Here is a 14,841-nt window from a genome sequence, read left to right on the forward strand (position 1 = left end):
CATTTACAGTTAAAACTCTATTAATTGTAATAAGTTATAATATTTCATAATGCATTTTATTTTAGCTTCATACTAGGATTTTGGTAAATTTATATTTCAATTGTTTTAGTAAAAAGGAAATATTCAAATGCTGCACTCGAGACAGACCCTCACATTAATAACAATCGAAACTAATTTTAAATAATAAAAAAAAATTATTGAAGTCAATCACATCACAGTAAATGAGGAGTTAAAATAATCAAAGCTGTTTATTTAGTAAAAAAAAAATTCTAAAAACTATTTAAGCCGAAAAAAAGCAAATGATATTATGGTTCTAATTAATAAATATTGTGATAAGATAGACATTTTTAAAAGCTTTTATTTTTAAATTAACTTCTGAGGATTAGTCCCTGATTTTTATGAACTTTCAGATGTTGTCTTTCCTGCTTCAACAGAAACGGCTTCTCCATGTCATTGAAAGAGAAAATAGTGCATGGCAGGAAAAAGTTTTATACAATTTTACCAGATATTAAATGTTTCGAGGATTAATCTAGACCTTAATATTATTTTGAGATAAGTACTTTATAAGTTTATGGAATTCGATTTTTTTTGCAGTGCATTACTCATAAAAATATTATTTTCCACAAGAAATGCTCTTTTGAAAAAATAGAAAATGACGTTAATCTTTACAATGTACAAAGACACTCATTTTTATTTTCGTCTTGTCTCATCTGAATTATACACTTTTATAATTGTAAATTTATTTTTAATTGTATAAGTATTAGTCAACGTACACCGAGAAAAAAGTATGGTCAAAACTACCAGAATATGGAAAGATTTGGAATGTTTCTAGCTCTATGGGAATACCCAAAATCACAGCAATGTTTACTGAAGAGATTTTGTAATGCGGTTGGTAAAGTTAATAACGAAATATGGTTTTGCACATAATTCTATCAACATAAATTCCATCAACATGAAGTTTAACATTTATATTCTTCTTTTCTTATCATTTCAATTTTATTTCAGAGCTATACTCGAAAAAAATATTAGCAATAGAAAAACAACAATGTTTTTTTTAAAAATTTCTAATACCATGAGAAAAACGCACAGTAAAATTTACTGTGTTTTTGGCTCTATGTAAACACCAAAAGTTTGCGAGTTTTTAACCAAGTGCGTGGCAATGATTTCGGTAAAATTAACAATAAAATATGGTTTCATACTATGTGATAAAATTTGGTAATTTTATCATGCTACCTTAGAGCATGGCATAAAAGCCATTTATTCGGTAAACTTTTCAGTTTTGTATTTTTTTCTAAATTTTTAGTAATAAAAACTATAATTTTAAAAACCAGAATTTCCGGTAAACTGTTACCATATGAATGGAAAAACTACGTACTGAATGGTTTAAATAACGTATATTTTGGGTTTTATTACCATAATTATAGCATTTTCTTTTACTTGAAATACCATTACCATGTATTTCGATGATCTTACTGAAATGTTTTTACCGGAATTAACACTTCAATTTTTTAATTTATATATTAATGTGTGACCTCAAAAAAGTCAGGTATACAGATTTGTAGTTTTGTTTAATTTTGTATTAATAAGAACTATAATTTTGAAAACCAGAATTTTCGGTAAACTGTTACCATATGAATGGAAAAACTACGTACTGAATGGTTTAAATAACGTATATTTTGGGTTTTATTACCATAATTATAGCTTTTTCTTTTACTTGAAATACCATTACCATGTATTTCGATGATCTTACTGAAATGTTTTTACCGGAATTAACACTTCAATTTTTTAATTTATATATTAATGTGTGACCTCAAAAAAGTCAGGTATACAGATTTGTAGTTTTGTCTAATTTTGTATTAATAAGAACTATAATTTTGAAAACCAGAATTTCCGGTAAACCGTTGCTATATGAATAGAAAAACTACGTACTGAATGGTTCAAATAGTGTATATTTTGGTTTTTATTACTATATTTATAGCTTTTTTTTTACTGGAAATACCATTACCAAGCCGTTCGTTAATCTTTGTGAAAAGTTTTTACTGAAATTAATTATATATTAATTATATATTAATTATATATAAATCATATATTAATTATATATTAATTATATATTAATTATATATTAATTATATACTAATCATATATTAATTATATATTAATCATATATTAATCATATATTAATTATAGATTAATTAATTTATTTATAATGAATTCCAGTAATTATACATCAATTATATTGTAATTTATATATTAATGTGCGACCTCATCTAAGCCAGGTATATAGAATTAATTTTTGACAAAATTTGAAAAAACAGTAATTGAAACTGAAACAGTGATATCGAGGCACACTGTAAAATCCACTAAAATTTACTTCAATACATGCTTCTTAGAAAAAACGCATTATCGCATGCAAATTTATATTGTTGTGGAATTATAATTTATTGACACTTAATAAATGCATCTTAAAAAACTGAAGGAAAGGTAAGTGAGTAAAAAATTCCTTAGTTTAAATAAAAATGAATAAATTCATATTTTTGTTAAATCAATAATGGCGCTTTAAAAACTCGTGTGTAGAATACTTTAAAAGAGCTTAGCAACTCATAAAACTGTCGTCGATTTATTTTTAGAATAACGTAGAAAATATTGATTTAATATCCAATTCTGTAAAACAGAATTAAGTTATTAAAATGAATGCATTTAAAAATTGAACAGTAGTGTTTGTTATTAACGTAATATTTTCCTACTTTTAAATGAAATGAATATCATTAAGTGGAATACCTAAAAGATAATGTATTTTTTCGAAATTGGGCTGAACTCTTGGCTCATATCCAATATATATTTTTGTTTTAATTTTTTATTAGGTTGAGTTGTGACAACTGAATATGTTTTTCTAAAAATATTTTCTATACGTGCGGTACAATGATCGCCAAAAGAAATGTCAAATTTTTTTTTCTTCCGAAAAAGATTTTTGGTTAATTTTTTTAACTTTTAAGAAATTGCTCTTTATTGTTTATCAATTTTATTTGCTATATACTTTCTTTAAAATCTTTATTTAGCTTTTAATTTGAAATTATTATTAAGTTTTTACTTTAGTTTCCAGTTTAAAAATACTTGTTAAGTTTTTAGTTTAGTTTTTAACTTAAAAACTTGTTAAGTTTACTTTTATAAGAAATAACTATGACGTTATTTAAAAATAACTAAATACGTTTTTTCATTATTTTTTACATTTGTAATGAAACCGACAAATGACCTCAACCATAATGCATTATCCATTATCTACTTGTTATGATCTTAGAAAATACTTTAAACACATTTTTTTCCTTATTAATACTTTAACTACTCAGTATAACAGGTTAAATTACGTTTTAAAAGCAGTTTTGGAATAAAATGTAGTGATGGATTCGATTGAAAAAAACTTGTTTCTTTTTAAATTAGCTATCTTTTAATGAAGATAATTTTAATTTCATAAAATTAATCGAATGCCCATTCATCGTGCGGGTTGAAAAAGAACTAAATGAATTTTTGTTGTATTTATAAAAAAAACTTGTTCTTGTATAATTCGGGTGTAGTGATTTCAAATATGAAATTATTTTTACCTGTTCGGAAATACATGGACAAACAGTTCGTAATTGGGAAGCGCTTCTAGCTGCGTATGACGATGGTTCCTATGCAATTCCTATGCAGCCACAGGTTCCTATGTAATGTGAATCCTGATTATGTGCTTTAATTCCCCTAGAAATATGTCGCAACATTTGCAACATTTATGCTAACCCTTGTTGATCTAAAACGTTTTTAAACTTATGCATTTTGACGAACGATAGACTAACAATGTCATTTTAAAATAAAAATGTAGAAGGAAACCAATTGTAGGTATAAAATCAGCGAAACAAAATCATCTAATATCTTTGAAAAAAATCTCATGCTACAGAAAATAAATTTTTTCCCCCAAAATTAAGGCGACAAGGGGCTTTCAAATTTTTTTTTTGAAATTATGAAGGGATTTGCTTGAAATTTTCAGAATACATTTATATTGTTAAAAACAACTTTTATACAAAATTTCAAAGAAATATTTCAAAATTTAAGAAATTAAAAAATTAAAATTTTTGAATTTTTTATGTTTTTTTATATTACTCCTCGCGTCTGAAATTTTGTCAAAATGACAAAATTCTTTTAAAATATTACATATTAGGTAATATTGAAAAAATTGTTGGGAGTACTTTTTTTATTTTTTATTATAGACACAAATAACATTAAAAAAACAGTAAAAAACCTACATTTTTAGTAAAAAATTATCATGCCTCTATAAAATATCATGCATAAAAAAAATTCCATTCACTTAATTCAAAAAACTTTTCCAACAAAATGTTAATAATATTCATCAATATATAGCATTAAATTCTCAGGTCAATAGAACGAAAATTCATTATGCTGGAACAGTATGAAATTTGTAAATTTGTCAAAAAAGACATTTTGAGAAAAATGACATTTACTACTTTTTCATTGCAAATTTTACTTCTGAACAAATATTTCTTGTTTTTAATATAAATACCTATAAATATTGTCTAATGAAATAGTTTAATAATTATATAGTTTAAATTTCTTTAAAAAAATTAACAAAATATTTAACCAATTTAAAATTAATTTTAAACTAAACTAATTTTAACAGTTAGCTGCATTCAAAAAAAGGTAAACAAAGGGGTGTGGTCAAAACTGAAATGGTCATAACTTCATCAGTTCTGCTCTTATTCCAGAATTTTTTTTTTTTAAATGTTCAGTTAAATGCTAAGATTTCTAGAAATATAAAATGTAAAATATCGATTTTTTGACAAATTTGTGCTTCTTTGAAAGTCCCTTGTCACCTTAAACAATGATTTACTATTGTTTAACACCGCACTATATTGCAAACAATTTTAAATAATTCCAATATTTTTTGTATTATATGTTGCACTATATGGTGATTTTGCTTCCATATATTGCAAAAGACACTTTTCAGAAATTCAACTAAAAATATTAATTTTCAACTCTCGTTGATTTTACATTATATATTTAAGTTTTTAAAAAAAAGTATTTTCAAAGCGTAACTACAAACAAAATAAACGCGCGATTTCAGATAGTTTTCGAAATTCTAATTCCGTGGCGTCATCCTTCGTTGACCTTACCTGCCATTGTGAATCAAAAGTAAATAATACTGGACATGTAATATACAGACATTTTTATTTGATAGAAATGTAAGCAAGCAATAACCGCTGATATCATCTTTTAGATAGCTTAAAAATAATTATATATAGTTTAATTTTCTCAGTTGCGTGATTCTAAACCTATTAGAAAAAATTATTTTTCTCACGTCTTTCCAAACAGTTTTTAATTATTTTTACCATTGTTGGCTATAATTGCGCTTTGATTCTATTGTTTAATGATCCGTCATCTGTGGACAGTTTTGAAGTTACACGAGACACGCACAAACACGAAAACTTTTTCTTTTATTTTTGTAGATTATTTTTCTATACGTAATTAAGCGTTTTTATTTTTTAAATATTCATAATTTTAGGACAAATGTTTTTCGACCAAATAAAGGTCTACATTAACCAAAGGAAAAATATTGGCAGATTAATGATAATTTAAGTTATTAGTAAGATAACATTTAGTCATTAATACTCTATTACAAACAAAATATTGATAGTCTAACTTTAGTGCACTGTAAAGAATTCCGGATAAAATTACGATGAAAAGTACCTGTACTCATGGTGACTGTATTTTCCCCATAAAATCCATTTTTACAAGATCATGTTACGGAACAAAAAATCTGATATACAGTAATTCCTAAAGTGATAATGACATTAAAATCACTGAACCACTCTAAATTAATAAAAATTACTGTAAAAACCACGATCTAATATTTTACTGTAAAAACTAAATTTTACATTAAAATGGATTTTACAGATGATGCACCAAAAATGCCGTTACTTTATACCGTAATTTGATCCAGAATTTTTTACAGTGTAATCCAAAAACTATTTATTTTCAGGAAATATAAAAACATAGTTTTTTCCTTTGCCAGAATCCTAATTAATATATAAAGGAAGGCCAGTACTTTGTTTACGTTGCCCTAGAGCTGCACAATGGGCTATTGACGAGGGCATGAGAAACATCCCTGAGGATGATCCGAAGACATGCCATCGCAATTTTGATCCTCTGCAGAGGGGATGGCTCCCCGGCTTTGGTAGCCAGACGATCCGGCGTGAAGTCGAGTTCTTTATGGTAGAACTGTTTGGCGAAGACCGACTCGGTCCTTACGCAGGCTGATCAAAGTGGTAACCCACCCGCTACTTACCGCAGCCAGTGATGCTTGACTTCGGTGATCTACTGGGAACCGTGTCTTTACGATTAGTCCACTGCGGGATAATATATAAAGGACTAATATGTGAAGAGAGTTGTATGAATTTAAGCATAACTTAAGTATTCTTTTTATTTTGATTTATTTTCTTATTTATTAAGTTTAAAAAATCAATTATTCTAAATCAAATTTTTAAAAATAAACTCTAACATTAGTGTATAATAGTATAATTTTGTATCTTTAATTTACTCTCTAAACTGGAAAAATGCCGTTTATTTATGAAAAAAAACTTAAAATAACTTGCATATGCTATATTTTAACGATCACATCTCGGAGCCATTTTAATGCATACATAAATATTGTCACGGTTTTGATCAACTAGAACAATAATTGAAGCATTAATGAAACGTTATAGCACAATAGGCTTAAATTGCATGATGCATATATTTAAAAAAAATTTAATATCCGAAAAGAAAAGATGCAAAAAAAGATAGTCTGCCATATTTCATTCACTAAACAATTCATTTATTCGAATAAATTTAAAATTCATTCGAATGAGGAAGAATTATATCATTTTAAATACATCCTTTTAACATTTAAGCTGAAGCATTTGCATTCAATAAAATAAAAAATTGAATTTAAAATAATCCATTGAATTGATTTGCAAGCATGTATTGAATACATTTGAGAAAGAATTTTAGCGCTTATCTAATTATGCTAAACAATGAGTCAGTGAGATTGTCATACAAAATAAAAGCTGAGAATTGCCTTTAAAAGCAAATAATGAACCAAAATTATTCGAATGAAACTAATTAAAACTGATGTTAAAGTGAAAGAAAATACATATGGCTTTGAGTCGGGAATTAAATGCATACATAAGACTAGATTTGGGAAATGTGATCTAAATCCAGCATTTTGCAAAAAGAGAGTAATGAGTTGGAAATTGATTACATTTAACTAATAAAAAGCTTATTTCCGAACGTGGTGCGACGATAAGAATTTATTTATAACGAAACAACTTTTGTTAAAACTTAATCACACATGTTTTGAATGTAAATAGTTCAGTTAATGATATAGATAATTTTTCTGTGCTTTGTCTCATATTTTCCGGACTGATTTAAGTTTTGGTTTGAGAACGAAAACTGAGACTTCATCTAGCTGAACTGTAGTATGTATGGAGTATTTAAATTTTAAATAAATTAAATTTATTGCTAGCTAATGTTTGAATTCTTCAAAATAAAAGATGTATATAAACTAATGGTTAATCATCCTAATGGTAGGCCACATGGTTGGCCTCAAAGCCCAATCTGAGCCAATGCCTTCCTCTGAAGATTTCTCCATAACGACTTACTATTTATCTTTAATCTCCAATTCTTTTCATTAATTCCAAGAAAATCATCAGCCCATCTCAACCGCGGCCTTCCCCGCTTTCTTGTTCCAGTAGGTCTAAAAAGCAATATCTTTTTTATTGTATTGTCATCACTCATTCGAATCACGTGGGCCATCCAATTTATTCTATTTATTTTAATGTATTTAATAATATCGGTTTGTTTATAAATCTTGTACACTTCAAAGTTAAATCTCCTTCTCCAGTTATTGTTTTTAATTACCCGACCAAGTATACTCCCCAAAATCTTTCTCTATAATATTGTGTTACAATTTTACTTCAGTTTTGTCATTGTCCAAGCTTCAGAAGCATATGCCAAGACTGGCCTGACAACAGTTTTGTAAATTAAAAACTTTGCTTTTCTCGATAGAAACCTAGATATTATTAATTAACAAAATTGTTACTAAATGTTTTTATTTCTATCTAGTTGTAGTTACTGACGATAAATGGCAGGAGAACTGGAGATTGCAAAAATTAGAAAATACATAAAAAGAAAGTTAAAAATATTATATTTACTGAATCAAATTACTGAATGAAAACACTGTTAAGTCAAGAATTTCTCAATGCTCCATTTTTATGCCATTCGAAACTATTTATTTTTTCATTATTTTAAGAAATACTTCAAAGTAAATAGATGAATAAGCTTATGAAACTTCTATATAAATTTTTTCTATTATAATTCAATTAGACTTGGAGCCAGGACTTGCAGTCTAGTTTTTCAAGGCATACAACTTTTGTTCACAATTCATCCAATTGTACTTCAAAAGAAAACTAATCAAATTTATCCAACATTAATTAAGGAAATGAGTTGTCAAATGTTATCAATTTCATCGAGTTGGAATTACTTAGGACCAAGAAGTGAAAATTAGAGATTACAAAGACTAGAGAATAAGCAAAAAGAGAATGCCTAATTGTTTAGATAATTTGAGCAAAATATAAAGCGCATTGAATGAAAACTCAGAAAACCCTGAGAAATTTCTTAAAATGAATTTGGAAGTATTATGGATGTATTGAAGTAAAATATCGTGGATGATAAGACTATTGAGTCTTGTTTTCAAATCATATCGAGCTTGGATTAATTGTGCTTAGAAGTTATATTTTTCTTAAATGAAATATCAGCGTTTTTCATAGCTTTAAAAAAACTGTGCTGTATTGCACAGATTTTTCCTATATCAGCATGTTTATGTCTATCTAGATAAAGTTAAAAAAAACATGAAATGGTTTTTTTCATTATAAGAGTGTTTTCAGTATACTCACATGCACTCTAAGAAATTCCGAATCAAATTACTGTAAAAAGTAAAGGTACTCAGGGTACTGATGTCTTTTACCGTAAAATTCAATTTTCTGGTAATATATTGTGAAAAAAGGAAAAAATCTGATTAGTAAGGTCTGAAATACCGTATTTTTTAGAGTAATAATTACCAAATCACTGAATTCCTCTAATTATTACTTAAAAAATCACGGTACAATATTTCATGGTACGAATGAATTTTTGGGTAAAATGTCTAATATGCGCTCTAAGTGCTGGTACTTTATACCATAATTTGGTTAAGAATTTGTTACAGTGTACAGCAATAAAAAAGAGTTTTTTTCCTAATTAAAGACAGAAACATTTCAAGTTCAATATAATGATGAAAATATCAAATACAAGAAGTTAAACTTTTTCTACTTTTAAACAGAAAATGACGTTTCTAACAAGAAAAGTAAGTTTAAAAATATTTTCAGCAATTTCTTTCACATTATTATGATAAAAAAATTTAAACATTTAGAACAGTTAGTCTTTCATTTATATAAACATTTCGTCTTTCATTTATAAACCTTTCTATACATAAATTTGAAATTCGAAAGAAAGCGCTAAATATATTTTTGAAAAGTGAGACATTTTAAAAAGAAACAAAACTCAAAAAAGAAAGAACCGTATTTTTAATTAAAATAAGCCAATTTATTTACATCGTATGAAATGTTCATAGTTATTTTTAGTTCTAGATAATATCCAATCAAAAACTTAGTCCAGTTTACGGCAAAAATCAGCAATGAAAAAATGAGAACAAATAGATATAAGAGACGCATTCTAAGCATTGTGTTTCATAAGGAAATAAGTTGGCTTATTTTTTTTGAATAAAAGGTAAAAAAATTCAGTGACTGAACTGGCGGATTATTTAATGAGTCTAATCACACTCAGATCACTTGGCATGCAAATTAATCTTCCGTAAATTATCACTATTCAACCGGAAAAAAGGATATAAATTAATGAGGATGAAATATCAGGAAATGATACAAATTAAAAATAACAAAGTAAAATTTATTAACAAGAACTAATGAACATAAATTAACCAGAGTAAATTACTTCACTTTAATCAAAAATAATACGATTAATCAATCACAATTTAGGGAAATAAATTTTTGAGATTGAAGTAATAGTAATTAATGAGAATAATTTAGATAATTAAATCAAAAGGAATCAGTATAAATTGATCAAAATAAATTAAAAAAATCGATTGATTTAGTAGTTCATATTAAATGTAGTAAAGTTAAACAATAAGAATGAAGTAATATAAAATATTCGGAAACAAAAAATATAATTTAACAAAATGTAATATATTACGCAGCATACTACACAAAATATGATATATTTGCCTTTATATAATATATCTGCCTCTATTATCTATTTATCTTTGTTCATTTATTTATACTGAAAAATTTGTATAACATTAATAAATATTTTTTAAGCATCCATTTTATCCTTAATTGTGCAATTAAATATTAATGTAATTTATGTTTTAAAAATAATATTTTGAATATCAGTATAAAAATATTTAAAAAATATCAATATTTAATGTATCAATATTTAATCTATCAATATTTAACATATCAATATAAAATTAACATCAATAATGATTAAAATTGCTTAGTTTTCAAACTGTCATTTTTAATAGCTTTGTCATTTCTGAAATTTTGACGAATTAGAAAACAAAAATTTCTTGATTCATCTTTCATTTCCCTTGTTCCTTATTCAAGATAATTTAGATGATTAAAAATCAATCCAATTCATATTTACGTTAATATTAATGTGATAATTATTTGTATTAATAATGTTATGTCATTAAGGGATAATAACAAATATTCTATTTTTTACTACTTTTTGTATTACAATTTTTATTGATATTTAACTGCTATTACCCAGCGAATGAGAAAACATGCACTCTTTTCAATTCTTTAATCCTTTTTTTTATCTTTTCAACTAATATTTACTTTATTATTAATGTAATTAAATATTAATCCAAATAGCAAGTACTGTAAAATTTAAAAATACTTATTTGTGCTAAAATAATTGTTACTAATATTCTTACGAATGAAACGTAATAATTTTTCTTTCTCCCAGGTGAGTTTAAATTTTTTAAATTCTTATTTAATAACCTTGTTTAATAATTCAAAGAAACTTTAGATCTCAACAATTTGATGTATTTTAAAGTACGGCATACAAGAAATTCTCATTTGAGTTACGTGATCTAAATTTTTTTTTTAGCGCTGGTCTATTGAAGTATTTTTCCTTATTCTGTTCTTGAAAGAATGTAATTCAAATTTAAGCTAACAAAATAACTCACACACTTTATTTATTAACTACGACTCAATCAGATTCTTTTCGTTAATTAAAAAAAAAACTGATTCTTCTAAGCATATTTTTTAAGTAACACAAAGTTCATCATAATCTTCTCGTATCGATACTATAATTTTACATCGATATCTAACAACAAACTATCAAACTGTCTTATTATCAAGCATTTACATTTTCAATTTTAAAGACTTTCAACTCGATAAGTAGAGTATACGTATAAAGTAATCCCAGGTCCCATTTACATAATCCGTACGAGTTTTAGTTTTATTATTTAAATGAAGATTGATCCGGAAAACTGCAAATTATAATATTTCAATTTCATTCTAATAAATTATATTGATTGAATATGTTAATCAATGCCCTCGAAACATCTTACTCGTAGTATCTATTTTTTGCAAATATCACGGGTTTCAAAGTAATTAAAGGTGACTATAATTATGTTACATTTTTTAATCTACATGTAGTTGACAAATTAAAGATTTTTTTTACATTAAGTTTTTGATTTATTTAAGTATATATTATTCTATGTGCATCTTGATTGTTTTTCTCGAAAAATTATTGAGTAAAAGAATATTCAATGTCGAAATTTTTATTTCGGTGATATGTTGGAGGAGGGAGAGTGATATATTTGTGTTTCAGAAATTTTATATCTTGTGCAAAAGTAACTTGATTTAGAAACACCTAAATCACCATTCATTAACATACCTGGCACCAGACTTCCAACGAGAAAACATTTAACCTTCAATGTCAGACACTGAAATTGTTTATATATATATATATTTTTTTTATCCTTGTAAACACGGAAAAAAGTAGACTACTTCGTTTAATATCCTTTCGCCTGGCACACACCTTGGCGAGAAAAATACGGAATAACCAAAGCCAAAAAAAAGAAGATATCACTTAGAACACAAGAATAAAATTTTCCTCCTCATCCGCGTAGGATAAGAAAGAGCAAAGTTTTGTATTCCGAGCACGAATTTAGGCGCACTCTTTAGTCGCCCATTTCAGCCAAGAATGAGTTCTGAGCGCGCTCATCAACATCTTTTGCTCCCGGAATTCTTTTAACCTTTTCGAACACGAAGCGCCGGTATCGTACTGTAATAGCGCCAAAATATCTCCCCTATCTACTCTCTTGTTTCGAAGGTAGCCACCAACGGTGCCTTTGGATGGGATCCAGGATTTTCCGAAAAAGGGTTCTTGGCGATTTCCCGATTTTGGAGGTGTGTTGGCTAGAAGGCGCCAAACTCAACACCCGTTCGTTGAAATCACTTGTGTCCGAGGGGGTGAAGAATTAAAAGAGGTGTGTTTACCGTGATGTTTGAGAAAAAGAGCGCGCCTGGAGAGATATCGACGTGAAAAGTTGATTCTATGTCTTGAGGAAAGATGTTTTAGGGAGAGATATTTAAATTGAGTTTCAAAAAAGATATGAAAATAAATAACGTCTTGTTTGAACGCGTAATGAGAACAAGTATAATCTTTTTTTGTACCTTTACATCTGGCCTTATTTTTATCTGTGAAACTTTAATGAAATTGCATATTTTTTTCTCCATCCGCCATTTTTTTTTTAAAATCTCTTTCTTTTTGCCAGCGTCTTTTAGTACTTTAAAAGTGATTGGAAAATTTAATAATTTGACGAAGTTTTTTATTTTTAGTGTTGTTTAAAGCAAGTAAATTACTTAATTAATTTTTCTTCTTACTTCAAAAACTATTTCTAAGTTTTAGATTCAGATATCGACTTTTTTCGAGGGTCACGATCATTTTATAAATTATTTTAAAATAAAAATTAGCAATAACTTGGACTGTTTGGACTTTAAATTACTGGAATAGGGAAGCAAAGGTTTATAGTCTGAAATAAATTGAGCAGAAGATTGTTTTTGAATAAAAAAAAATATGGACCAGGATAGCCTGGTTGGCACGGCGTTAGACTCGTGTTCGTGAGAATCCAGCTGCCCGAAGAATCCACGTGCATTATGAATGGTGAATGATGCACGTTAAATTTGTTGGGGTCACAAATTCTTCTAAGTTGCCATAAGAAATCAAAGCCTCTGGGGGTGATGAATTGGAGATTTATCGGTCTCTGGTTCGGATCAAAGTTAAGATGGATGGATGGATGCATGAACGGATTCGCCTTGTTAAATGGGTTGTGGCATATGTTTGAGACTGAAGTGGTTTTTCTTACTATAGATTGCGCCACTAAAAAGCAAAAAGCGCCCCCTCTGCCTTAAATTCGCTTGGTTTCCCAAACAGGCTTGCTGGCATGATAATTACGTAATAGAAACAACAAGCAACAGATTATTAAATATAATAAAGGGAATAATTAGGGTTAACTGAAGTATGATGATAAAATACAGAAAGAAATTATTAAACTTAGGTATTGAGGTAAAATCGCACCCGAAATACAAAGAAGAATCAATAGTGCAAGTAAATGTTTCTATGGATTAAAAAAATATTTAAACTCAAACCTACTAAAAAGAGATACTAAACTGTTAATTTATAAATGCTTGATCAGACCTATCCTAACATATGCCTCAGAAACTTGGACAACAACACAGAAAGATGAGAATTCCTTGGGAATCTTCGAACGTCGGATCCTAAGATCCATTTTTGGGGGCAAACAAGTTGATGGTACTTGGTACAGACGTTCAAACTCACAACTCTATCGGGCCCATAGAGAGCCTGAAGTTGTCAAGTACGTAAAAATTCAAAGAATTAAATGGGCTGGTCACATCATTCGGATGAACAGAGAGCGTCCGACAAACATAATCTTTTCGGCTCAGCCCATCGGATCAAGGCCCAGAGGTCGACCAAAGCTGAGATGGGCCGACTGCGTGGAAAGAGACTTTTCAGTCTTAAAAGTCTCAAACTGGAAGACAACTGCCAGGCAGAGACAGGCCTGGAGGAAGTTGATTGAGAAGGCCAGGGCCCACCCGGGGCTGTCGTGCCATTGAGGAAGGAAGGAAGGATTGAGGTAAAATAAAACAAAGGACTTAATTAAAGTTAAATATGGAGATATAGTGAAGGTTGGATAGGATGATAAAATTAAATAAATGCTTTTATAGAAGCAAAATATATAAGGGAAATAATTATGATTAGGTATGGAAATAAAATTTAAATAAATATTGTGGTTAAGTATGACGACAAAATAATTTAGATTAAGTATGGGGGTAAGATACAATAAGTAGAATATTTAAGGTTAAGAATGGAAAAAAAAAATATGCCGAAGGAAATTATTAAGGTTAATTAAGTCATAATTTGTAATGGATGAAATAATTAGTGTTGATTTTATAGATTTAAAACCAATTTCAGTAAAGAGAATGAGGACATATACTATAACTATCCTCATTCATTTTTTTCTTTCTTTTTTAAGATTGACGATTTTTTTTTTGACAACCGTTGGCATAGATGAACCTTATTACATTGAATGAATAAAGGGAAAAAAGAACGAAAAAAAGGGAATATAGGAAACGGTGTATTAGCAAATCTGTGAATCAGTAATTTGACTCA

General features: G+C 27.7%; 1 protein-coding gene across 1 annotated transcript in view; it reads right to left on the minus strand.

Annotated features, from left to right (window-relative positions):
• Positions 1–12,591, minus strand: part of LOC107437838 (uncharacterized) — a 341,669-nt gene extending 329,078 nt beyond the window's left edge. Inside the window, exon 1 of the mRNA XM_016049967.4 lies at positions 12,043–12,591. Within this exon, the coding sequence (XP_015905453.2) occupies positions 12,043–12,071 (29 nt within the window). The 5' untranslated portion in view covers positions 12,072–12,591. The remainder of the gene's footprint in view (positions 1–12,042) is intronic.
• Between the last annotated feature and the right edge of the window lie 2,250 nt (positions 12,592–14,841).

The sequence above is a fragment of the Parasteatoda tepidariorum genome, chromosome 1, assembly GCF_982258835.1.
Source record: "Parasteatoda tepidariorum strain Cologne lab strain chromosome 1, Ptep-v5.0, whole genome shotgun sequence".
Lineage (NCBI taxonomy): Eukaryota > Metazoa > Arthropoda > Arachnida > Araneae > Theridiidae > Parasteatoda > Parasteatoda tepidariorum.